We start from the raw sequence: 26,850 nt of genomic DNA, 5'->3' as shown, positions 1-26,850 counted from the left end.
ATGACTTTGATTTGAGGCTTTTCTTAGATCTTGTAGTGGCAGCAGTAGCATGCTTCCATTGTTTGTCCTACTGTATTGTGGGTGCTTAAGCCCATCCTGTAGCAGGAGGCTGTGCTCTGAGTCATGTGACTGCTGGGACCCTGCAGGACTGTGTTCCCACCTGACATCTCCCACTGTCCTCCCCCCACTGTCCTCCCCCCATCTCTGGCCTATTAATACTGCTGCTGCCTGACAGAGAGAGAGGAGGGGATGGGAGGAGGGAGAGGGGGGGATGGGAGGAGGGAGAGGGGGGGATGGGAGGAGGGAGAGAGGGAGAGTAGAAGTAGAGAGAGAGATGGACAGAGAGATAAAAAGAGATGCAGACAGACAGGGTGACGGGGGCTAACCCAGACAGAGAGAGAGAGAGAGTGAGAGTAGAGGTAACTGGGTGATGTCGTCATGCCTCAGAGTTGACTCCAGGGTGACACAAACACACCGCCTGTCATCACCGCCTCCCCCCCCCTGCTGTACTGCAGGCCTGTTCCTCCTGTCGGCCCAGCTCAGAAGGACAGAACATCTCTCCTCTGGTCATTACTACGGGCCGGAGAGATGATGTCACGTCCTGTCCTCCCCCGGGGGTTGATAAGAGAGTCTGGGGAGGCAGGGGAGGCAGGGGAGCGGCCAGGGGAAGGAAGTGGCGTTTCAGCAGCCCCATTGTGTTGTCAGACACTGCAGAGTTATACTGCATGCCAACCCAGCCAAGGGCAGGGCCTGGAGGGCGGGGCCTGGAGGGCGGGGCCTGGAGGGCAGGGGCTGGAGGGCAGGGGCCGGAGGGCCTGGAGGGGAGGGCCTGGAGGGCAGGGGCCTGGAGGGCGGGGCCTGGAGGGCAGGGCCTGGAGGGCAGGGGGCTGGAAGGCAGGGGCTGGAAGGCAGGGGCTGGAAGGCTGGGTGTGGGGCAGGGACTGGGAGGCTGGGACTGGGGGCAGGGCTGGGGCTGGGCAGGGTTGGCATGCAGTATAACCCCCCCCCCCCCCTCAGCGGGAGACAGACCCACAGTAGCAGGATTAATGGGTAAGACTCGTCTACGACCGCTGCCAAGGGATGAGACACCAGGGATGATGTGTTTGCTATTTCCATAACCTCGCATCACAATGACACTGCGTGTGTGTGTGTGTGTGTGTGCGCGCGCGCGTGCGTGCGAGTGTTTCCATTGCCTCTCTGCTCTGTCATTTGCTCCGTCACGATTCTGTTCTTTCATACACAGAATACAGAAGCATCTGCGAGCGATCTGCTCTTTCATTATATTAATGATCACACAGGCCACCTGCCACATTACTGCCTTGATATCAACGTCCGCGTCCGGCTGCTGTTGTCAGGGTCGTCTGGAGTTGACCTGTTCCTTTGATCTAGGAAGTTCTGGTCCCTAAGAAGCACTTCCTGGTTTCTCCAACTTTGTTGTTTTTCTTTCCTTCAGATCAGCTGAAAAATTTGATTCATCTCAGTCTGGTACACTTGCTGATTTCTCCTGGGGCCATCCTCTTCCATGTGCCATGTCTCTTCAGTTCCACTAGATGGCACTGTTGAGCTAGTGTTTGTCTGTTGCTGGGGGTGTTTGTTGTTCCTATTTCAGTCACGATTGATCAGTCCCTCATTTATTTACTGAATAATTCGGGGGGGGGGGACATTCTTCTTGAGGCCAGGATATTGTTAATTTTCCCTGCCTCTGGCCCTGTCACTTAGATGGCCACGCAAAGCCTTGATTAATCTAGACATCAAATCATGGCAGAGACACAAGGATCAAGTCTAATGACTGTGTCTGATCCAGGCCCTCTCTCCCTCTAATAAGCAGCCCGGACAGACAGCAAAGCCTTCTGAACTCATCTAGGCTCTGATTAGGATGACGATGATGAAGACATTGTCGGAGATTTGTCATGTCTAGATTACTGTTCTTCCCCTCTCATTAACGTGGTGGCAGGACATCAGAGAGGGGGAGGGAGGGAGGGAGGGGGGAGGTTCAGTAGAGAGGTTGTTGGGACTGTTTGTTTCATTCAGAGGACCTTGACGTGTGTTACTCATCGCGACCAAAGAGAGGGTGATTATCTGACAAAGAAAGGGGGAGATGAGAGAGAGGGGAGAGGAAGGGAGAGCAGGGGGAGAGAGGGGAGAGAGGAAGGGAGAGGAAGGGAGAGCAGGGGGAGAGAGGGGGGAGAGAGATGACGACTCCAGGCAGCTAAAAATGGCATATGACATAAGCGTTAACATCTGGTGTGTGTGTGTGTGTGTGTGGCGTCGTCACCACCATTCAGTGGGTTTGGGTTAGAGAGGAGGATTCCTGTTGGCCTGCAGTTTAACCACATGAAACCCTCCGTGGGAAGGCTCTACGATTTGGTGGAGGAGAGACCCAGTCTTAATGGCTACACACACATACACACATACACACATCCACACATACATACACGTACACAGTGGGACTATGCAGCATGTTAGTGATGTCTGAACTCTAGGGTAGGTACCAGTGATGACTGAACTCTAGGGTAGGTACCAGTGATGTCTGAACTCTAGGGTAGGTACCAGTGATGTCTGAACTCTAGGGTAGGTACCAGTGATGTCTGAACTCTAGGGTAGGTACCAGTGATGTCTGAACTCTAGGGTAGGTACCAGTGATGTCTGAACTCTAGGGTTGGTACCAGAGCCATTCAATAATGGCCTTGTTGGTTATGGTCGATCATTCGTAAGTCTCGTCTGCTGTTGATTTAAAAACAGCCTTGACTTTTCTCCTCCTCTCTCTCTCTCTCTCCTTCTCTCTCTCTCTCTGCCTCTCTCTCTCTCTCTGCCTCTCTCTCTCTCTCTCCTTCTCTCCCTGCCCTCCCCCTCCTCCCCCCTCCTGATAACCGTGTTGCTTCTCCCTAGTGAGAAGGGAGAGTGACATCAGAGGAGAGTGACATCAGAGGAGAGTGACATCAGAGGAGAGTGACATCAGAGGAGAGTGACATCAGAGGAGAATGTCTTCGAGGGCTCTCTTTTATTTAAACCGCTTAGGTTTTTTATGTTGAAAACATCTTTTGATTTATAGAACATTTCCCATGCGGTCGCCTGTTGCTCTTTGTGTTTTATTTCATACCGCAGACACACACACACACGCACACACACACACACACAGACAGAGAGAGACGCGCACACACACACTTATCCTTGTTAAACCCATCCACATTGCCTCACTTCACCCTAGCAATCATCTTGTTCATGAGAACCAGACCACAGGGCTCTGAGTCAATTACAATGGAATGATGAGAACCATGAGATATTGGTCTATTTCAGTTACAATAGAATGAGGGGGATGATGAGTTCTGTGTCAGTTGAGATGGAAGGAGAGTGATCTGACCTGTTCTATTTCAGTTAGGATTCAAGGAGAGTGATCTGACCTGTTCTATTTCAGTTAGGATTCAAGGAGAGTGATCTGACCTGTTCTATTTCAGTTGGGATGGAAGGAGAGTGATCTGACCTGTTCTATTTCAGTTAGGATTCAAGGAGAGTGATCTGACCTGTTCTATTTCAGTTAGGATGGAAGGAGAGTGATCTGACCTGTTCTATTTCAGTTGGGATGGAAGGAGATTGACAGTGATGTTATGAGTCCTATATCCCCAGTTCCCTTTGATTGACGTGTGGATATATTTTGTGATCAGGGCACCCTTGAAAAAGACACCCTGGTCTCAAAGGGACCCTGAATAAATACAGGATACATAATAAAACATCTAATACATTGTTGTCCAGTAGTAGTAACAGCAACATTACCCCAGCACAGTATTTGGTAAAACACCAATCCTGTCTAAGCGCGTTGTGTGTGTCCCTCCTCCCTCTCCATAGATGAGCTGCTCAGGGCCAACCTGGAGCCCGGGGACACGGAGCAGGTGATTCACCACCTCCACAGAGAGCTGCTGGAGGCACAGGAGCTGGCCAACACCGGCAAGCAGAAATGTCTGGAGCTGCAAGGTACCGCACGCCCGCACGCCCGCCCGCCCAGCTGGGTCACACTTCCATCATCGCTGTTTATTTATATTAATACTGTTTATCTGTATATGTTTCACCCAAGGCTGCACTGTATTGTAATTAGTGTTGTATTTTATTCCTGTCCTTGTATTTCAGTGCACTGTTGGGAGGGAGCTCTCTGAACCCATGTCATTGTACTGTACTGCTGCGTCCTGTGGATATGTTGACTTGATCATAGAACTGAACAGATACTGCCTCTCTCTTATGTAGAGACATGATTAAAATAAAAATATAAAAATCGTCCCTGTCCGTTCATCCTGTCTGAGACGTGGGGTTTACATCCTGTTACTGTGTTACTGGTGTTATTTCTGTGTTATTGGTGTTATTTCTGTGTTATTGGTGTTGTTTCTGTAACGGGTGTTTTAACGTCTCAGCTCTGCTGGAGGAGGAGAGGAGGAGCAACCGCCAGCAGACGGAGGAGTCAGCCAAGCAGATCCAGTACCTGCAGAGTGAGTATGACCCCTGACCCCAGACCCCTGACCCCTGACCCCTGACCCAGACCAAGTCCCCTGTCATGTTCTGCTAGCTTTCTCTAGTGCTAGATACCAACCCCCCCCCCTAGCCTAACTCTGCCCCCCCCCACCGCCTCTTTAGAAGCTCCTGTAGGTCTTAAAGAATGTGATTGCTATGAGCAATCGCATAATTGCTTCAGCTTTCCCCCTCTGGGCTCCATGGAACTTTCACATCTGTGTCACATCAGTGATGATCCATCGCCTATCTATCTGTCTGTCTGATAACCTGTCTGTCTATCTCATAGCCTGTCTGTCTGTCTGATAACCTGTCTGTCTGTCTCATAGCCTGTCTGCCTGTCTGATAACCTGTCTGTCTGTCTCATAGCCTGCCTGATAACCCGTCTGTCTGTCTGATAACCCGTCTGTCTGTCTGATCATCTGTCTGTCTGATAACCTGTCTGTGTGCCCGTCTCTCTCCAGCCCAGCTGCAGAAGCTGCAGGGGGACATGGAGGCCCTGCGGGAGCAGAGGGAGAGCACCATCTCCAGCACCCGGGAGGAGCTCTACAGCGCCCAGGAGGAGGTGCTGGTCCTCCGCCACGCCATGGAGGCTGCCACGGCCGAGCGGGAGCGCGAGATCGCCGCCCTGCAGGGCGACCTGGGAGCCGTCACGGCTGAGCTGGAGAAGTGGCGCCAGTCTGCGTCCAACTACGAGCAGGAGATCAGCCGGCTGCAGGAGACCTTCCAGCAGCAGAGCCATCACCAGCAGAGGGCCACGGAGCTGCAGGGTTAGTACCAGAGTTAGTACCAGGGTTAGTATCAGAGTTAGTACCAGAGTTAGCCACGGAGCTCCAGGGTTAGTACCAGGGTTAGTACCAGAGTTAGTACCAGAGTTAGTACCAGGGTTAGTACCAGAGTTAGCCACGGAGCTGCAGGGTTAGTACCAGGGTTAGTACCAGGGTTAGTATCAGAGTTAGTACCAGAGTTAGCCACGGAGCTGCAGGGTTAGTACCAGAGTTAGTACCAGAGCTATAGGGTTAGTGGGATTAATTATTCATTTTCTGAGTATCAGACGGACAGACACTCTCAACAAATCACGGGTTTGGGTCGGCAGGGTTCAGAATGAAATGGAGGAATCAGGGGAGGAGACTCAGATTGTCGGGAGCGGGAGCGTGTGTAATTTGTGGGAGGCGACGCGCCTGGGGAGGCTGATGAGGACTAGAGGTTCCGCCACACACAGAGGTTCCTCCTCCAGCCCGTCAGCCCCACCAACATTAGTGGTACAAGTCATGGAAGACACAGAAATGTATCTCATATATGTCCCTGTTAATTAGACCTACATGTACTCTGGGAGTTTAGTAGAGTATCATATATCTGCCACTTAGCTGACACTTTTATCCAAAGCCACTTACATTGCAGTGAGTGCATCCATTTCAGTATAGATGGTCCCAGCAGGAATCGAACCCACAACCTAAGCGTTGTCGGCGCCGTGCTCTACCAGCTGAACCAGGTGACTCAGAGGCCTCTGCTTCTCTATGGAGTTTCACCTCGGCAGTCTTTGATTCCGTTCCAAGGCTTTAATGTCGTTGTTCTCCTCGCGCTCTGGACTGTCACAAGCTTAATGCTCCAAGAATGTTCAGAGGCTCAGAGCACTGAGAAGAGCCCAGCGCTGGAGAGAGGAGGAACACATGAGGGTCTCTGTTAGATCACTGTACAGAACACTGTAGAACACTGTAGTCAGGTATGACTGTTCGATCATAAACACTGTAGTCAGGTATGACTGTAGTCAGGTACGACTGTTAGAGCTTAACACTGTAGTCAGTCAGGTATGACTGTAGTCAGGTATGACTGTAGTCAGGTATGACTGTGGTCATTAACACTGTAGTCAGGTATGACTAAGAGCATTAACACTGTAGTCAGTCAGGTATGACTGTAAGAGCATTAACACTGTAGTCAGTCAGGTATGACTGTTCGATCATTAACACTGTAGTCAGTCAGGTATGACTGTTAGAGCATTAACACTGTAGTCAGCCAGATAAAACCGTAACTGTCTGACTAACCTCAGGCCTCGGTTGTCAGGAAGAAAGGCACTGCTCCCCCATCAGAGAAACACAGAATAGAAGTCTGAATTCCTCTCTCACCACCGTTCTGACTCACCCCCCACCCCCCTCTCTCCTTTCTCTCTCTTCTGTCTAATGAAATATGAACAATAAGAAGAGGAATTCCCTGGGAAACAAAGATGGAAAGAAGCACAAAGGAGGCATACAGGCATCCGAGACAGAGACACAGATTATGTCTGCGTGAATATCTCTATATATAACATAATATAATATTATTATTAGATAACAACATATTATGTCTATTAATGTCTATATGAGACAGAAAGAGGAGGCATAATGATTGAGATCCATAAATCTCTATATAAAATATTATTAGATAACATATTATGCCTGTTAATGTCTGAGATACAAGATGAAGCCTCTTTAGACAGAGGCCTCACAGCCTCTCCTCCTGCCCTGACAGCTGCGACACATGCTGTCAATAAACCCTCTCTCCTGGGCAGAGCTGCCTGTTGAGTCTGAGTGTGTCTGTCAGGGTAGAGAGACCTTACTCCTCCTCAGAGGTCCTGGGCAGAGCTGCCTGTTGAGTCTGAGTGTGTCTGTCAGGGTAGAGAGACCTTACTCCTCCTCAGAGGTCCTGGGCAGAGCTGCCTGTTGAGTCTGAGTGTGTCTGTCAGGGTGGAGAGTCCTTACTCCTCCTCTGAGGTCCTGCAGTCCTGTACTAGCGCTGTCTGGTCAGCGTCGGTGCTCCAGAGCAACATGGGAAATAGCACAGCGCTGTGTTTACCAGAAAACCTCTGCAACGGATGATGGCGCAAACATATTTTCACGTGTGTGTGTGTGTGTAGGTGAGCTGGAGAAGCTCCAGAAGGACTGCTGCTGTCTGCAGGAGGAGAGTGAGAGCCTGCGCTCGGAGAAGATGTCTCTGCTGGACAGGATGCAGCGGCTGGAGGAGGAGCTTGACAGGTGGGTCCGCACGGTGTCACACGCTGACGAGGTCACATCCTGTTCGCTTCCTCTTCCTTGCACTGCGCTGCGCCAGCCAACCGGTCGGGCCGGCCGGCGCCTCGGCCTGCCAAGAACGCAGCTGTCAGGTTCTGTACGGGTCAGAGACGTGGGCTGAGGATCGTTCCAGAAAGGTGTCCCCCCCCCCCCCCTTTCCCTCTCCCCTCCCCTCTGCCCTCTCCCCTCCCCCCTCTGCCCTCTCCCCTCCCCTCTCCCCCTCTCCCCTCCCCTCTGCCCTCTCCCCCCCCCCCCCCCCCCCCCCCCCCCCTCTCCTCCCCTTTAGTCGTGTTTGACGACCAGCGACTGAAACTTTGTTTCCTTTCCTCGACGCCGTATGTCTCTCTCCTCTCAGTAGACGCCATCTTTAACGGACCTGAACGTTTGTGCTGAACATTTGTGCTGGCCTCGCTCTGTCAGGCCCACGCCAGGCCAGACACCCACCGCCCCCGGCCTTCAATCCCCCTGTCACCCCCAGGGATGAAGCTGGCAGGAGGAGGGGGGGGGGCGTGCTGACAGACAGACAGCTCTCTGCTGACCTGGCCGGCTGGTCAGCGTTAGGGGTGTGGGCGTGGAGAGGCTGCTGGAGGTAGAAATCAGAGGACAGGGCTCGTTGTGAGGCGTTGTGGAACAGGATGAGGGAATGGTATCAAACACGATGAGGCTGTTGGACACAAACACGTTGTGTTTGATACCATTCCTCATTCCGTCCCATGCGTCACAATGAGCCCCGTCCTCCGATTTCCGCCTCCGCCAGCCTCCCCCGGGGTGCAGTGCACTGTGAGGGAGCAGCGGAGGGAGGGAGGGAGGGAGTGCTGGAGGAGGAGGAGGCGGAGGCGGAGGAGAGGTGTCAGGGGCCTGTCATAGCGTGGGTGGACTGAATGCTGACGGAGGACCAGCTCTGCCCTTCCTCTGGGAGGGAGGGAGGGGGAGGGGGGGGGGGGGGGAGGAGAGAGAGAGAGAAGAGAAGAGAGAGAGACACACATCGAGAGAATGAGTCAGAGCCCCATCCCTAACTAAGTCTAAATTAGAGCTGTGTGTTGCTGCAACACCCAAGTATCATCATCATCATCATCATCATCAGGCTGTGATGTAGGAGTCACAGCTGCAGCACACAGCTTTAGTTGAGCCCGTTGGTTCGCCTGACTGGTGTTTATATGGTGAGACTGTTGGGTGGAAACCACCGTGTGGGGGGGGGGGGTGTTTGTGGGTTGTGGGGGGGGGTGTGTGTGTGTTTGTGGGTTGGTGAGGGGGGGGGGAGGGGTTGTGGGTGGGGCGTGTGTGTGTGTTGGAGGGGGTGGGCGGGGCGGGGGCTGTGTGTGGGTGGGGTGTGTGTGTGTGTTGGAGGGGGTGGGCGGGGTGGGGGCTGTGTGTGGGTGGGGGGTGTGTGTGTGTTGGAGGGGGTGGGCGGGGGCTGTGTGTGGGTGGGGGGTGTGTGTGTGTTGGAGGGGGTGGGCGGGGCGGGGGCTGTGTGTGGGTTATTCTGACCTCAGCGCTTTCATAATCTACATCAACACAAATGCTTGTTGCATTTTTAATGGTTCTAAATTTGGACTGGAAATGGTTCCACAACAAAGAGCCTTTGTATCTGCTGAACTGTTACGGGCCCGCAGGGAGGTGTGTGTGTGTGTGTGAGAGAGAGAGATGGAGTGTTTGATCAGCTGTCCTTTCACCAGTCTACATTGGCTGTATTGTCATCTCTGTGCTAAAACGCTGTAAGCAGGAGTGTGTGTGTGTGTGTGTGTGTGTGTGTGTGTGTGTGTGTGTGTGAGAGAGAGAGAGAGAGACTCTAGTTTCTGTGCAGGTACGGTATTCATTAGCAGCTCCTTGTCACTCTGTCCCTGGAATGAGGAGACAATGTGCCTCTGTGCTCCCTGCTCAGCCTGTTCACCGTCACGTCTGTTTGTCTAACCCCGACACAGACATACACACACACTCACACACACACACACACACTCACTCTCATCGCCGTAGAAGGATGTGTAAGACGGTATCATGTTTGTGACTGTGGATGACACACTGCTTCCTGTGCAGCCACCCCACCCCACCCTCCCTTGACAGGTTTTAATACCCCATCCCCCCCCCCCCCCCCCCTCTGTAGTTGACAGGTTTTAATACCCCATCTCCCCCCTCTGTAGTTCTCGGGAGCAGAGTGCCAGGCTGAGCAGCAGCCTGCAGGCCCTGGAGCGCTCCCAGGGGGACCTGGAGAACCGGCTGGGCTCGCTGCAGGACCAGCACCTCCAGGACGCCGGCCACCTCCGCACCCAGCTGGCCCAGGCCGACACACGCACGCAGAGCCTGCAGAGAGAGGTAGGACACGCACACACAATCCCTGCACTAGCTGGCCGAGGCCGACAGCCCGTCTCTCTGTCTGTCTGCCTCTCACCTCTCCCCTCTCACCTCCCCCCCCCCCCCCCCCAGTATGAGGACACCCAGAGCCTGCTGTCAGACCTGCGGCAGCGCTACGAGAGGACGGAGCAGGAGAAGCGCAGCATCAACGATGAGCTGCAGCAGTGCAAGGTCAACCTGCAGCTGCTGCAGGACCAGGGCAAGAATGTGAGTGGCTGTTCCTGTGGCTGTTCACCGCTGAGCTCTGCTGCCACACACACGCGTGTCTGGGTTTGGGTCTGTTCAGAGAGGTTGTCTGTTCACTCAGCGCAAAAAGGATTTGCACATTGAAAAAAATGGTTGCCACTTTTTCAATGAGTTTTTAATGGATCTCCGCTTACTTCTTGCTTTGGGTGAATTGATGTTGAAATGGACCTCTAACCCTGATATACCCCGGTAAAGGTATGTTGTTACGTGGGTAAACGTAGGACAGGACTGGGAGTGAGACAGGAGGACTGGGAGTGAGACAGGAGGACTGGGAGTGAGACAGGAGGACTGGGAGTGAGACAGGAGGACTGGGAGTGAGACAGGAGGACTGGGAGTGAGACAGGAGGACAGGGAGTGAGACAGGAGGACTGGGAGTGAGACAGGAGAGGGACGGTTTGTTGTTTTCTGCCTCTCTGGCAACTATGGAGAGCAAAGACCAGCCGTTTCAGATCAGATATGGTCCTGACAGACACACACAGACAGACAGACAGAGGTGTGGCACAACAACAGCCCCCCCCCCCAGCACCACCAACACCACTAACCCAGCCGCTGCCCTGTGAAGACATTCTGTGTATGCAGTCATGCCATCGCGGGAAATCCAAATCAAATCTAGGAAGGAGCCGTCCTAATCTCAATGAAGCCTAGTCCTAATCTCAATGAAGCCTAGTCCTAATCTCAATGAAGCCTAGTCCTAATCTCAATGAAGCCTAGTCCTAATCTCAATGAAGCCTAGTCCTAATCTCAATGAAGCCTAGTCCTAATCTCAATGAAGCCGAGTCCTAATCTCAATGAAGCCTAGTCCTAATCTCAATGAAGCCTAGTCCTAATCTCAATGAAGCCTAGTCCTAATCTCAATGAAGCCTAGTCCTAATCTCAATGAAGCCGAGTCCTAATCTCAATGAAGCCTAGTCCTAATCTCAATGAAGCCTAGTCCTAATCTCAATGAAGCCTAGTCCTAATCTCAATGAAGCCTAGTCCTAATCTCGCCCTGCCGTGTGTTTACCTCCTCTCTCTCCACCGCCCGCTCGCCCTCGCCGTGTCAGTCTGTCAGCTTCTAGATGTGGACGTGTCCCTGTGGTCCTTGTTGTTGCCTCTGTAGACATCTGATAACGTTACGTACATACCTCCTCCCCTCCCCTCCCCTCAACCCCCTTATGGTTTATTATTATTAATTAATTATTTAATTCATTATTATTATTATTATTATTATTCCGCTGCTGTCCCTATCCAGCCGGCCCTCCTGAGTTCCTCCATTGAGCAGTTTGTTCTGGTTCCTCTGGTTCTGATGAAGGTTGATGTGTTACTGTCCCTTCCCTCTAGCCATCCATCCTGCAGCCTGTCCCAGCCATTGCCATTGGCCTCCTCCTGGCCCTGCTGTATTGGTGCTTGGGCCAGTTGTGGTAGACAGGTACAACAGAGCTCCTGTAGACTGTTTGTCTTGTGTGCGTCCGTCCGTCCAATACCTTCTGTGCATCTTTCATCTTCATCATCGCCATCCTCACCGTCATGGCCGCCGTCTTCCTCCTCCTCCTCCTCCTCCTCCTCTTCTGGTTTATTAACAGTGCATGGCAACCATCCAATCAGCTGCTTCTGCTCAACACTGGGGGGAAACACTAAGTCCGTCGTCATGGCACCCTGTGGGTGTGGGTGGGGGTGTGTGTTGGTGTTCACACTAGCGTACTACGGAGAACGGAGCCGTGTGTTTGGCTGTGTGTACTTCGTAGTCTGCTAGTATGGATGCTCGGACGCAGACTCAGTCTTCCTACTAAACACCTCATTAAGTCCTGTCTTGCTTGGGTCACTAATATGTCCATTATCTTGGTTTTCAAAGTATCATTTGTTTTCAGTTCTTGCTTTTTGATCATCATACTTTTGCTACTTTTTATTTTTATTTTTATGGATGAACATGTCTTCTCCTTGTTCCTTCTTCGGGGGAAAGGAAAGTTGTTTGTGTTTTTTATTTTATTTCTCTCCTGTGAGGTAACAGTGAATCTCCTGTTCTTTCTCTTTTTAAACTCTCTTTCTCTCCTCCTCCCCTCCTCTCTCTCTTTCTCTCTCTCATCCTCTCTCTCTCTCTCTTTCTCGACTCTTTGTCTGATCTCTGTCTCCGCCCCGACCTCGGTGAGCTGAAGGCCTGGATCTTGCTAACCGTGTGTGTGTGTGTGTGTGTGTCTGTCTGTCTGTCTGTCTGTCTATCTGTGTGTCCGTCCGTCCGTCCCTCCCCACTGCAGAGCGGTTGGAGTCCCTGGATGCCCGTGATATCACTAACCTTGTCGTGTGTGTGTGTGTGTGTGTGTGTGTGTGTGTGTCTCCCCCCCCCCCCTGCAGAGCGGTTGGAGTCCCTGGATGCCTGTGGTTGCGGTCATGGTGGCTGTGACCGCAGCGGTGCTTTACCCCAACTTCTCCAAGAGCAGCAGCACCTGAGAAACACCTCATCCATCTCACACACTCACACACACACACACCCACCCCTCAGATGCTCCACCTCCCCCCCCCCCCCCCCACCACCACACACACACACACCCCCACCCCCACTCACACGGGGCTCCAACCCCCCCTGGCTGGCCATTACCTCCTGTTCAGCACACACACCTGTCTGAGGGGTTCCACACCCGGGCCTCTGCTTTAACTGTATAAAGTAACTGTATATATATATAGGGAGAGGGAATAAAATCTGTAATTTCTACCGTAGATGACAGTAAATACTATATCAGCAGTTGGTTTGGTTGGTTGGTTTGTTTGTTTTTTGTTCTTTATCAATTTGATGGGGATATTGGTATTAAAGTGGCCTAAACTAGGCTTTGTTTTTCTGACGGGTACCAAACCTTTTCTCCTGCTCTTTTCTGGCAACTTTTAGCTGAGTTCCTTCCCGTGGGTTGCCATGTTGGATGTTTTAATGTGGGATTCCAAATCTGGGTTTCATTAAAGCCAAATCAAAAATCTGATTTATTACTACTCTTTGTTGGGCCTGCTCTAACCAACACGAGAGGTGTGTGTGAGAGAGAAGTTGAACACACACACACACACACACACACACACACACACACACACACACACACACTTAGTCTTTGTTGAAGTGCCACTCCTACTTTTACAGACATGTTTCGAAAGAACGATGAAGTTCTTGAGAGGAAAATTTGAACTAAACAACAAATCCCGTAATAATTGAGTCCTTTGTGGTGTGTAACTGTACGTCCAAACCCACGTTTCTGAGCACCGTATGATGTGATTGTACTGTCTTGTTTCTGTGTATTTGTAAACTATGAACAAACTATTCATAATGTTTAAAAACCCTACAGTACATAGACTGTAAAGTTGAAAGTTATTTGATGTGCTGGAGTTATTTTGGTAGATGTTAGGAGAGGTATCAGCAGGAGATTGGCCATAGGATAAAGATAGTAAGCCAACCCCCAAGTCCACGGGAACAAATCACTTACTCACACACACTCATACACTCTCTCACACACACACACACACACACACACTCTCTCTGTAGCACAGATCACTACTCAACCAAAGGCTCTGGGATTCTCTGCTGCCTTACCTGTCCTGTCCTGTCCAGAGACTGAGTTTGGCCGTGGAAGCTTTGAGAACGCGTCTGTCTGACAGTTGGTTTGGCACTGCTGTGTTGGGGTGCTCTTTAAGCACAGGAATGTTGAATGGAACCAACCAACTCAGTGTGCGGCTGCCTCTGGGGTGTGGAAGCCAGAGATGTACTGTACTGAGAATCACTGATGAATGATATGGGTCTGGATGTGGTGATGATGATGATGTGAGGAAGATATGTGAGTATAGAAACATGGACTCTGTGGTGATTGGTTCACCTTTGTGTGTGTGTGTGTGTGCGTGCGCTACGCTGTAAATAAACGCTCTGACTGATGGAGCACCGAAGCTGTCGGTCGTACTTCCTGACACCATCACCGTCAATAAACCACCTGACGTCTGTCGCCTGCCCTCGCCCCCTGCCCTCGCCCCCTGCCCCCCCCGCTGCCGAGCGCGGGGCTGTACACCAACGGAGAAGGCACGTTAGTTACCAAGTACACCGGGGGCGGCGCGGCAACCAAGAGGTTAACGTTGGACTCGTTCGTCAAGCAGCGGAACATTTGCAACCTGTCATTATCTCCCCTCAACGAAGGCTCCAAATAACTGCTGCGTCAGCGCTGGTCTGAGGGCCTCTCATCTTCCTCCGGAGGACTCCAACGTTCTCCTTTCATAGCTTTGAAACCTGATGTTTTGAAATCTTGTCTGTCTGTTAGAATGTTGAACAGAATGCAGTTCTGGTCAGCCACGGTGTGTTTGTATATATGTATGTATGTATGTTTGTATGAATGTACGTGTGTGTAAATATATACATTCTATACACAAAATAAAAGTTGAATTACAGTGATGTTGGTCATATACCACGTGCTGCTGGAGTCAATATTCAATAGAACGGTCTGTATGTTTGAGCTTTTTGTAACACCAACACCACCAACCCCCCATCCTGACTCGCCATAGTTTTGATTGAACTTTATTTCAACATTTGAATGTGGGAGTTTCACTCATCAGTTTAATTGGGTCCTTGGTTTGGTTTGTTTTCAGTTGGTTTGTGGATTGTTTGTTTTTTTAGCCCCACATACAGTATCTTGATTTCTTCCTGTAATACAGTTTTCTCATTCGGTCACTAAATTAACATTTTATAGTTTAATATTAATATTTCTCAAAATATGTGTGTCCTCTATTCACAATTTCACATTTGGGCTGACCAACAAGGGATAATAATTCAATGCATAAATGTGAATTTCCACCAGTTTTATTAGACTACGTAAGCTTTCAAACTATTTAAATGTCCTTGAATTACATATAGACTTGTTCAGTATAGTGCTGTGGTCTCGACCATGGAGCGGTCAGTGTTTCTGTATTCTGTATCTACCAGATTGTTGTTAGGTGTTTGTTAGTGAATCACACATTTGTGGAATAATGTCTCTTCAGGAACTTTGTTATCGAAAAAGCATTTGTCATTTTCCAAGGTTTTCAATTTGCTCCTCCTGAAAACAGAAACAGTTGAAGCCGCCCAGTCACTACCAACCCAGCCAGTGGTACAGCCTCTTCTCTGTACATAGTTTTTGTTTGCAAATATTGTTCAGAATCTTAACTTCAGAATTACATTTTTTTAAGTAAATAATTGTTTAAATTCTATTTTGTAAAGAAATGGAAAGTTACACTAGAGTACATATTAAAAGTATTTGCACTAACACACGTGATGTGCATGATTTTAATAAAAACTACTTTACTCTCCTCAGACTGTCTCCTTCATTCTCCCTGTGGAAGACTGGCCGAGTCCTTTCTTCTGTGTATGACCACCTGTTTATTAAAGTCATCAACCCAGACTCCACTTTTTAACCCTTTATGCAGCATGGCCATTCCTGTGTTCGTGTCCCCGCCTGTCTTGATTAGTCAAGCCTCCTAGACTCATGACTCAGTGTCTGTTAAAGATGCAGCCATTAGAAAGATGCCCCTCTGCAAACAACCCTGAGATGAGCCTACTTCCTTCCCTCTGAACGTCACAGGTAAGTGTGGGAGACAACGTCTGGGAGTAGACACATGAACTATGGGCTGACGTCAGTCAGACAAGTCAGACAACACACACACACAGACAGACAGACACACACACACAGCTTTTTATTGTTTTTATCCTACACCACAAGATGGCACCCCCTAACAATGGGTTTCATGTCCACTTCATCTTTGTCTTCAAGTCTAACGTAAAACTGTAAAGTAGTTTTCTTTGACCATACACTTATGTGTTGGTTAGATAGCTCCTATTCTTAGACACAACAGAGCAGACATTATGACTCATAACACATTATAATCTACACACAACCAGAGGTATCTGTCTGTCTGCATTGTTCCTTGGTTAGCAATCAGCCCAGGACCTTGAAGTCAGCATAGGCCAACTTCCAGCTGTGGTCAGAGTTCATCTATGAGGAAACACTGCTGGTAGTGATAGTGGTGTGGTTTGTGGCAGGGGAGGCTGGTGGAGGTAGACATCGGAGGACGGGCTCATTGTAATACAGGGAATGGAACATACCATGCATTACAAAGAGCCCGTCCTCCAATGTCTACCTCCACCAGCCTCCACTGTTACCCGTTACCCCTAGGCATGCTGATCTTGGGTCAGTTGGGTCAGGTTTTTCTCTCTCATGGTTTAGATGGTCAGGACTCGGGCAGGGTAAACTAAGCTGATCCTAGATCTGTACTAGCTGTGCGACCTCCCCCATGGCCCCCTCCGGTAGCCAACAGGCGATCAGCTGAGTCACAGCCACGGAGATGGTGACATTCCAGAGGGCAGATGAGCTGTTCCTGAGTCAGTGGATCCACGGCTGTCGACAGGAAGTTCCCCGCCCTGTTTGTGTGATAACAGCAACGCTCCCGTGGCGTCCATCAACACACCTTTTTTTTATTATTTTTTTTTATATGTTTTTAGGGCATTTCTGCTTTTTCCTAGACGGGTAAAATGCTTCGGTTGAGGAGAGATGATGTCTGGTTTGGATGTCCCTGTGTGTTCCTGTATTGTGGCGTGAGTTATTGAAGGGTGCTGTGCTGTTGTATGTGGTTTTTTGTTTTTTTTCTTAAATATGTTTTTAGGGCATTTCTGCTTTATTGGGATAGAGACAGTAGAGATTGACAGGAGGGATGGGAGAGAGAGAGGAGGGATGACATGCAAGACAGGTCGAGGGTCGGAATCGAACCAGGAACCTGGCGATTATGTGGTAAGCGCATTAGTGAGCTACGGCCCCAGCATTTTAGTCTTCAGTCAACATCTGGAGGACTCTGGACTGCACAGAGGATCCATACAGCTCCTTCTACACCGTCACATTCCACCACGGCAAACGATTTTGAAATCGGTTGCGAAATAGCTCTTGATGTTTTTGTGAGGAGTGTCGAGGCGCTACACTAAAGCTAGCTGGCGAACTCCTTGGTCCCGCTCGGTGACATAAAGCACAGCTGTCTGAGTGGGATAAGTGGACAGGACGTCATGTAGCAGACAGACAGGTGTCACCTGCCTGGAGACACTCTGAATGACGATGGTGTTTGATGAGTCAAAGCAGGATCGGTCCAGACACACACACACACACACACACACACACACACAGGGCCTGAGGGTATGAACTCCTGGGGAGACGTAGGCTACAGAGGATGACACACACACACACGCACACTCCCTCTCTCTCTCTCTCGCACTCAGACACACACACACACACACACACACACATACACACACTCCCTCTCTCTCTCTCACACACTCAGACACACACACACATACACACATACACACACTCCCTCTCTCTCTCTCACACACTCAGACACACACACACACACACACACACACTCCCTCTCTCTCTCTCTCTCACACACTCAGACACACACATACACACACTCCCTCTCTCTCTCTAACACTCAGACACACACACACTCAAACGCAGGGCGCACACGCACACACACACACACACACACACACACACGCACAGCCCAACGAAGTGGGACACCATGACCGCATCATTCTTAGTTAGAGTCTCTTGGAGCCAAATAATGTATCACTAGAGTATGAAGGAGGATAAGTACACAGTGCCAGAGGTAATATATGGTTTACACACACACACACACACACACACACACACACACACACACACACACACATATATATACACACACACACACACACACACACACACACACAGAGACACACAGCAGGCTAGGCTGTAGATCTTGTGAAAAATATTTGTTTATGTCTTAAACAAAGTCAACAGATGAACGTTAATCTTGATAGGCTCATGATGTCATACTGTAGAATTTGGAAAGCTGAACAGCTGTCATTGGCTACAGCAGGCGTTGCCCATCTCTGACTGTCTGTGTCTCTGCAAGAAGTGGTGATGCAAGGCTAATCCTCCCCGGTGGATCACCCGGGTCACGCCCCGACCGCCCCACACGGGAAGCCCTCTCTCTGACAAGCCAAGAGAGGAGAGAAGTCAAGAGCTGTTTATCCTGGAGTAAATACGCAGCGCTCGATCAACACAGAGGTGTTGGAAGGGTGAGCTTGTGGTTCAGCTCAGTGCCTGGTTCAATGGTTACTCCTCCTCCCCCTGCTCCCCCTACCCCCCCTGCTCCCCCTCCTCCCCCTCCTCCCCCTGCTCCTCCTCCTCCCTCACAGTCAATGAACGACATCTGATCTCCATGAGAACATCAAGATGATTAGGGACCATTTCCCATGATCCTCTACCCCTGTTTGTCATCACACCAATCATATGGCGATTATACACAAAGTTAGGCCTTGTTCATAGTCAGCTAAATTGTTCGGAAATCACATATTTTTTTAGCAAATTGGCAACAAATCTGTTAGCTGGCAAATAACACTTTAGAAAGATATCTGAAGGGGTAAAACTGGTTTCAAAGCCTACCCACGTTTCAATGGTAATGGAAGTTGGATCGCAATTGAATTGACTGTATTCAAAACTATGAAGGGTCTATAGTACCAATAAAAAATTGCAGACAGGTGTTTCTGACGGTACGTGCCAGGCGAGCGGAAGAGTGAAAGTGGCGTCGCGTCATCCCGAGGCAACGCGCAGGCGCAAACCACTCAGCGCTGAAAGACTCCAGACTGCGGGGCGCAGTGCGTCTCAAACCGACCTCAGCGGAGCCAGCGGCAGCAGCGAACACACACTAGCCTGACAAACTCAACTCAACTCCCTGAAAAGTAGGCGAAATGCCGGCTACAGAGAAAGACCTCGCTGACGACGCACCATGGAAGAAGATACAGCAGAACACTTTTACGCGCTGGTGCAACGAACACCTGAAGTGCGTCAACAAGCGGTTAACGGACCTGCAGCTGGACTTCAGCGACGGCCTGAGGCTCATCGCTCTCCTGGAGGTCCTGAGCCAGAAGAAGATGTACAGAAAGTACCACCCGAGACCCACCTTCAGGCAGATGAAACTAGAGAACGTGTCCGTGGCGCTGGAGTTTCTGGACAAAGAGAATATTCGTCTCGTCTCCATCGGTAAGTTTGACTTTTATTGATAAAGAAAAGTCACGTGGTCCGTTCCACCTCGTTCAATCTACCTTTCATTGTGCGGTAGGCATATGGTCATCATTCTGCTTGATGGCATCAAAAGCGCACAATTATGTGTATTTTGCAAACGGGAGGCTGTAATATCCGAATAGCACCTGTTCAGAAACTTCCCGTTCCAGTCCCGTCACTCAGTGGGCGGTTCAGGCTCCAGGTGTGGAGCCTCGATCTCTCGCACCTGTACAGCCTGCGTTCTCACGGAGCATGGACTGATCCAGAACTGACGAGACCTCTGTTGACGAATGAAGTAGATGTAGAGATCAGATTTAGGCAGCTCTCTCGGCTATCAAATCTGTCTGCCAGTGTTGTTTGATGGAATGTCGGTTTGTGTTTTTGAAAGGTGCTTGATGTTGATTTATCGTCGCATCGTTAACTATAAGAGGCTACTCGCTGTGTGTTGTGCCACAGTGACGTCTTACACAGACTTGAAGGGTTTCACTGCCAAAAGTGGACTGTTTGTTTGCCCGAGTACATGTCTGCGCAAGGAAAAGTAGTTGTGCATTACACAGGCGTGTTATCATTCTGTTGAGATGATTTACAGCATCTCATAAAGTCAGTGTTATCGTTGTCAAGATGATGTATGTGCTATTCTGCTGACTCAAAGCACCATTTTGTTTGTGTGCGTCAATATCATTAAAAGTGTGTCAGTCAGTCAAGAGACTGGGAGGGCGGGACCATGACTACAGCAAGGGGTCCAGAGAGGACTGGGAAGCGAGTGTTGTGGTCACTGGGTATTCTTCCTCCCTCTTTCTTTGTCTCTCTCACCCTCCCTCATTCCTGCCTCTCTGCCGTTTAATCTCTCTGCATAGTGCGGATCCATCTCACACCCTTTAGTACTCCTCCCCCCCCCCCCCCCCCCCCTCTTTCTACCAGTTGGCGCGTGTTGTTTTATGGTTAGTCAGATGGTTTGTTGGTGTCATCATTCGGTCTTTAAAGGCAGCAGCTCAGTGAGGTGCCAGCAGTAAGCTGCACACCTGTATCAGGGAGAGCAGAGGAGAGCAGAGGAGAGCAGAGGAGAGCAGAGGAGAGCAGAGGAGAGCAGAGCAGAGCGGCTGCCATCACAGATCATGTTTGATCACCTCAGTGTTTACCTCGCTGAGCAGAGCTCTGTGTGAGCGGATCCCAGCCCTCCCTTAGTTACCCCTCTGGTCCATTTGAAGTCGTTTATTCATCACAGCCGACGTTGCCGTGGAAACACGCGTCTTGGTGTGTGTGTGTGTGTGTGTGTGTGTGTGTGTGTGTGTGTGTGTGTGTGTGTGTGACCTCACCTGAGAGACCCCCCCCTCCCCCCCCGTGTGTTCTTTAGAACAGGGCAACAGCCTCAACATGAGGACTTCAAAGCTGACAACTAACAACTGGAGCCAACACGTTTTTATTGGCTGTTGATTTGAACAATGAGAGAACATTACTGGTGAGGCTTTAAGTGATGCAGGGCTACCTTTGATCACAAGCAGCCCAGTGTGTCTGAACGGAGTCATAAGACTGGAAGTGTGTGTGTGTGTGTGTGTGTGTGTGTGTGTGTCATCAAACGCTGCCCATTATCTTTCTGAAGCAGATGTTGTGTAAATGTGACTAGCCAATGACACACCAGGTCAGGTCAGTCCAGTTGCCTCACATTGGCTTTGCTGGAAATGAGGTGACTCAGGACCATATCCACTGCAGGAGTTATTGATTGATTGATTGATTGATTGATGTGGGTAAATATGACAACAATTGCAGGCCAGCTGGTTCACGTTGCCTGGTCTGCTTAGATCAATGCTGGGTTGTGGTTAAAGTTCCAAGATCTTGATGTAAAGTGTGACCAAAAAGGGGTGAAAATACTTTACTTGTGTCAGGCTTGAGGTTCGCCTAAGCTAAGGCTTAGCACCAATCACAGCCTTGTCCATGTTGACTCAAACTCCCGTTGGCTTCACTGCACCTGAACAATAACAAGCCTCTCTGCATCACAGCGGTTAGCCGTCCACAGGCCTGACACATGCCCCACAATGCCTGTTTACACAGGAAGTGACAGGATGGGCTGAGTGGGAGATAGGGGGTTTACACAGCCACTTCCTGTCTGACCCCTCCTTCCTTCCTGTCCACACACTGAACTGTGAGTTCTGGTCTGTTATCAGACTTTAGGAGATATAAATAGATTGTTGGAGAGGGTGACACTGACCACTCTGACACTGGTCACCAACTTCATCAATAAGGACTTTTCATGGCCTGGGGTGGTCCGGTGGTCTAGCACCATGGCCTACAGTGCGCACACATGCCCATGTCGGCATGGGTTCGTATCCGGACCCTACCCTGCTGACATACCCTCTCCTCCTTACCTTCCTGTCTAACCCTAACCCTATCCAATATATATATATGAGAGGGACTGCCCCACTCAAAAAAATGACCTAAAAAAAAAAAGGACTTTCCAGCCACCTTCGGGCGTGGCATCGTTAGTGACGAGAGTCAAACTGAACAGGGGTGTGAGAAAGGGCGGTGGCTGGAGATAGATGTCAGGGTCAGAGGTTCATCACATATTTAGGAAAGGCCCCTACCGTCTCTGGCTGCTGAGTGTTTACAGAAACGTGTCGGTACTGGCCTTGTGCAGCGTCTGCAGTCTCTCCGACAAACCCACTCAGTCTTTGTGTCCCAAACTCGTGTTCTAAATCAAAAACATTTCCTCCATTTCCAATTCAAGGAGGCTTTTGAGGGTTTTCTATTTCTACAAACATATCGATCATGTTACAAGTATGGGTTGGGTAATAAGCGCGGTATCTTGAGCGTCTCAGAATAGCCGCAGTGGTCTTCTTGAAGTTGAGAAGTTGGTTTTCTGCCTCCCAACAGCTAAGAGCTGAGGCAGATGCTACGGGTTGCCATGGCTTCAGTGACGTCGAGCATGGTTCTTATTTTCCAACGTTGGAAGGAAATGACTCGTCTAAGTACACTGGAAGAAGTGAACGCAGCCACAAAGGCAGTGTGATCTCAGCCGAGAGCCTCCTGAAGCCCTGCTGCAGGACATACAGGAGAGAGCTGCCCCTGTCGCTGCCTGCTGCTCCTAGAACAGGAGGGGTAGGGTGCTGCTCCTAGAACAGGAGGAGGGGTAGGGTGCTGCTCCTAGAACAGGAGGGGTAGGGTGCTGCTCCTAGAACAGGAGGAGGGGTAGGGTGCTGCTCCTAGAACAGGAGGAGGGGTAGGGTGCTGCTCCTAGAACAGGAGGAGGGGTAGGGTGCTGCTCCTAGAACAGGAGGAGGGGTAGGGTGCTGCTCCTAGAACAGGAGGAGGGGTAGGGTGCTGCTCCTAGAACAGGAGGAGGGGTAGGGTGCTGCTCCTAGAACAGGAGGGGTAGGGTGCTGCTCCTAGAACAGGAGGGGTAGGGTGCTGCTCCTAGAACAGGAGGGGTAGGGTGCTGCTCCTAGAACAGGAGGAGGGGTAGGGTGCTGCTCCTAGAACAGGAGGAGGGGTAGGGTGCTGCTCCTAGAACAGGAGGAGGGGTAGGGTGCTGCTCCTAGAACAGGAGGAGGGGTAGGGTGCTGCTCCTAGAACAGGAGGAGGGGTAGGGTGCTGCTCCTAGAACAGGAGGGGTAGGGTGCTGCTCCTAGAACAGGAGGAGGGGTAGGGACAGTGAGAAGTGGGATTTATACTCAAAAGATGTTTGGCTCTAGAAATGACAGGAGGAAATCATTTGATTAAGCAAACAAGGTGGAGCGTCCTCCATCTTGTTGGTGCCTTGCCTATTAGATCCTCTCAGATCTATAAGGTCTGGCTGGAGGTTGTTTCTGGACAGGACCCATGTTTAGATCTGCTCTGTCTTCAGATAATAACTGCAGCACTGAGGGGACTGGTTCTCTCTGGTGGGACTGATTCTGTAGTGGGGAGACTGGTTCTTTAGTGGGGGGACTGGTTCTCTCTGGTGGGGCTGGTTCTGTAGTGAGGGGACTGGTTCTCTCTGGTGGGGCTGGTTCTGCAGTGAGGGGACTGGTTCTCTCTGGTGGGGCTGGTTCTGTAGTGAGGGGACCGGTTCTGTAGTGAGAGGGCTGCTTCTTTAGTGGGGGGGCTGGTTCTCTCTGGTGGGCTGTTTCTGCCCCTAATCAGGTGTAGATGTCAGGAGGCTGTAATACTAGAGCAGTAGCAGACGGTAAATCTGCTGCTCTGTCGAGGCTGTGTGAGGCTGACGTCAAACCTGCTCTCTGCTGGGACAGGCCGGGCTATCACACACACACACACACATGCACACACACACACACTAAACACACACTAAACCCTAAACCCCCGAGCTTCGCCTTGTTAGAGGGCTGACCTCCGAGGCTGTTAAAGCGTGCACACACACACACACACACACACATACACACGCGCGCGCACACACACACACACACACCCTGGCTTCTTGCAAACAGAAACCAAACAAATATGAGCCTCTAGATAGTGTGGTCATGCTTGTGGAATTCAGTGGTGTTTTACAGCCTCTGATCAGCACTGCAACCACAGGCCACCACAGCCCCCCCTCCACCCCCTCCCTCCCTCCCTCCCTCCTTCCCTCTTCCAGGCTTCTCTGTACATCACACACTCCCAATAAATCACACGCTTTTCGTTTGAAAAGAGGCTGAAATGGGGAAGGTTGCTCCGAACCACACAATGTTATATGTCTCCAAGTTAATATCAATAGATTTATGTTAGATCATGTAGCATTGTCAGATGTGTATGTGTGTGTGAAACGTGGCCTGTAGATGTTGAAGTGTCCCCTAGTGGAGCTGTGAGATCAGACAGACTGCAGCAGCCCAGCAGTCAGAGAAGTCTAGAGAGGCAGACCAGACTGGCTGGACAGGACAGCAGCACTACATCATGGAAGTTTGGGGTTAGGGTCCACAGTGAGACCCACCCCCCAGCCTATCACAGCCAGGCGGGCATGGTGACCCCCCCCCCCCCCCCCCCCAGCCTATCGCAGGCATGGTGACCCACCCCCCCCAGCCTATCACAGTATCTAATCTCAGCCATTTGATTTACTGCCGTCTGTGAATGTGGAGTCCATAGTCTGTACTTCCAAGGGACTGGGGGGGGGGCGAGACCTCCTCTATCTACACACACACACACAGACACACACACACACACACAGACACACACACACACACACACAGACACACACACTCCATTTCTACAGTAGCCTCCTTTAACACATACAAGCTGGCTGTTGGACACTTCTGACTATTATCTTTAAATCAATATTACGCAAACATTCATAGATCCAGTGGGTCGAGAACGCATTCCTTTCCAAGTCAAAGTCCTGGAATAATGATTGTTTCGTCCCTATAAGTTGTTTTAATAGTGCTTGTGTGTGTTTGTTGGGGACTTGGAGCCAGAGGGGGTCTGAGGCCTCCAGCGTCTCCCCGTGTTCAGCCTCCTCCTCCGGGGGACGATTCAGCACCAAGGAACACAAAGTGAAGCGTTCCTGAGAAGCAGGCGGTAAAACCAGCCCTGAGGACGCGGATGGGGAAAACAAGGCATTAAAAACAACTTCACAGTGGTTGTTGCGGCTTCTGCAGATTTTTTTTAATTTGACCAAAAGGGAATTTTAATGACAGAACTTTAATGTTCTGCTTTCGTCATTTCCACTCCTACGATGAGCCTCTGTGAAAATGGGTTCTGTCCAGACAAGTTGAGTTGGGAAATGGCCTTTTGAAAACATGACATCACCACACCTGCGTTGATACGTTAATGGCAGGTGTTTGTTTATGTTTCCCACCCGTAGAGCTGCTGCTGCTGTAGAGCTGTTACTGTAGAGCTGTTACTGTAGAGCTGTTACTGTAGAGCTGCTGTAGAGCTGTTACTGTAGAGCTGCTGCTGCTGTAGAGCTGTTACTGTAGAGCTGTTACTGTAGAGCTGCTGCTGCTGTAGAGCTGTTACTGTAGAGCTGCTACTGTAGAGCTGCTGTTACTGTAGAGCTGTTACTGTAGAGCTGCTGTAGAGCTGTTACTGTAGAGCTGCTGCTGCTGTAGAGCTGTTACTGTAGAGCTGTTACTGTAGAGCTGCTGTTACTGTAGAGCTGCTGTAGAGCTGCTACTGTAGAGCTGCTGCTGCTGTAGAGCTGTTACTGTAGAGCTGCTGTAGAGCTGTTACTGTAGAGCTGCTGTAGAGCTGTTACTGTAGAGCTGCTGCTGTAGAGCTGCTGTAGAGCTGCTGCTGTAGAGCTGCTGTAGAGCTGTTACTGTAGAGCTGCTGCTGCTGTAGAGCTGCTGCTGTAGAGCTGTTACTGTAGAGCTGCTGCTGCTGTAGAGCTGCTGCTGTAGAGCTGTTACTGTAGAGCTGCTGCTGCTGTAGAGCTGTTACTGTAGAGCTGCTGCTGCTGTAGAGCTGCTGTAGAGCTGTTACTGTAGAGCTGCTGCTGCTGTAGAGCTGCTGTAGAGCTGCTGCTGTAGAGCTGTTACTGTAGAGCTGCTGCTGCTGTAGAGCTGCTGCTGTAGAGCTGCTGCTGCTGTAGAGCTGCTGCTGTAGAGCTGCTGCTGTAGAGCTGTTACTGTAGAGCTGCTGCTGCTGTAGAGCTGCTGCTGCTGTAGAGCTGCTGCTGCTGTAGAGCTGCTGCTGTAGAGCTGCTGCTGCTGTAGAGCTGTTACTGTAGAGCTGCTGCTGCTGTAGAGCTGTTACTGTAGAGCTGTTACTGTAGAGCTGCTGTTACTGTAGAGCTGCTGCTGCTGTAGAGCTGCTGCTGCTGTAGAGCTGTTACTGTAGAGCTGCTGCTGTAGAGACCCTGTGGTATTTACTGGTCTGTTTCCTGCCCTCAGAGCCTTACCATGTTGTTACATCCCTGTGTGTGTGTGTGTGTGTGTGTGTGTGTGTGTGTGTGTGTGTGTGTGTGTGTGTGTGTGTGTGTGTGTGTGTGTGTGTGTGTGTGTGTGTGTGTGTGTGTGTGTGTGTGAATGAATTGGCGGGTTTTGTTTGACTAGTGTTGAGCAGGAGTGAACACGCCCGAGGTAACTTTCTGTGTGGGGCGTGTTAGCCTGCAGGGACCTGTGGCCCGGTTGGGAAATCAGAAATGTTCTGAACCGTGAATAAATGTTGTGCAGATCATCATTACAGCATTTGAGTTGTGAATACATGTTTTGTAAATCAGATAAGTTGTGTTACAGCCCTGTGTCTCTGTCTCTCTGTGTCTCTCTGTGTCTCTCTGTGTCTCTCTCTGGTCTGGTCTCCTCCTCCCTAGTCCTGAGCCTCTGTGGGTTAAGGTTAGGGCTCTTCCTCCCTAGTCCTGAGCCTCTGTGGGTTAGGGTTAGGACGTATGGCCTGATGGATGTGGTGGTGGTGGTGCTCTTTGTTAACCCTGCATTACACACACACACACACACACACACACACACACACACACACACACACACACACAGCGCCCCTGCCCAGAACAGTCCCAGGTCAGTCGGAACAGAGTGGTATTGTAGTGTGTGATGGGCAGCGCTGGTCTGTGAGATGCCTTACCTCCATGTTAAACACACATGAGAGAGGGGGTAGAGAGGGGAGGAGGGGGGAGGCAGGGAGGAGGAGGGGGGGAGCACAGAGTAATTCTGGGAGATCTGTCAGCCGTTGGGAGATCTGTCAGCTGTTGGGACAGAACAGTCTGGAGGAGTCTCAGGTGTATGAGGGCCAAGCCCAGGTCC

General features: G+C 50.5%; 2 protein-coding genes across 8 annotated transcripts in view; both read left to right on the top strand.

Annotated features, from left to right (window-relative positions):
• Positions 1 to 15,410, top strand: part of slmapa (sarcolemma associated protein a) — a 61,351-nt gene extending 45,941 nt beyond the window's left edge. For 4 of the 7 annotated variants that reach the window (XM_083668729.1, XM_083668728.1, XM_083668725.1 and 1 more), the window contains 7 exons: positions 3,844 to 3,969; positions 4,401 to 4,475; positions 4,959 to 5,264; positions 7,385 to 7,502; positions 9,677 to 9,848; positions 9,960 to 10,094; positions 12,462 to 15,410. In XM_083668729.1, coding sequence (XP_083524855.1) covers positions 3,844 to 3,969; positions 4,401 to 4,475; positions 4,959 to 5,264; positions 7,385 to 7,502; positions 9,677 to 9,848; positions 9,960 to 10,094; positions 12,462 to 12,557 — 1,028 coding nt within the window. In that variant the 3' untranslated portion in view covers positions 12,558 to 15,410. Of the gene's footprint in view, positions 1 to 3,843; positions 3,970 to 4,400; positions 4,476 to 4,958; positions 5,265 to 7,384; positions 7,503 to 9,676; positions 9,849 to 9,959; positions 10,095 to 11,453; positions 11,542 to 12,364; positions 12,388 to 12,461 lie in introns of those variants that run through there. The other 3 variants (XM_083668730.1, XM_083668726.1, XM_083668727.1) reach the window with 2 other exon arrangements.
• Positions 15,411 to 18,823: 3,413 nt separating this feature from the next.
• The window catches only part of flnba (filamin B a), a 77,024-nt gene continuing 68,997 nt past the window's right edge, over positions 18,824 to 26,850 (top strand). Inside the window, exon 1 of the mRNA XM_083669183.1 lies at positions 18,824 to 19,168. Within this exon, the coding sequence (XP_083525309.1) occupies positions 18,877 to 19,168 (292 nt within the window). The 5' untranslated portion in view covers positions 18,824 to 18,876. The remainder of the gene's footprint in view (positions 19,169 to 26,850) is intronic.

The sequence above is a fragment of the Argentina silus genome, assembly GCF_951799395.1.
Source record: "Argentina silus genome assembly, chromosome: 4".
NCBI classification, from domain to species: domain Eukaryota; kingdom Metazoa; phylum Chordata; class Actinopteri; order Argentiniformes; family Argentinidae; genus Argentina; species Argentina silus.
The sequence above is the reverse complement of the archived record's forward strand: the minus strand, read 5'-3'. Positions and strand labels throughout refer to the sequence as shown.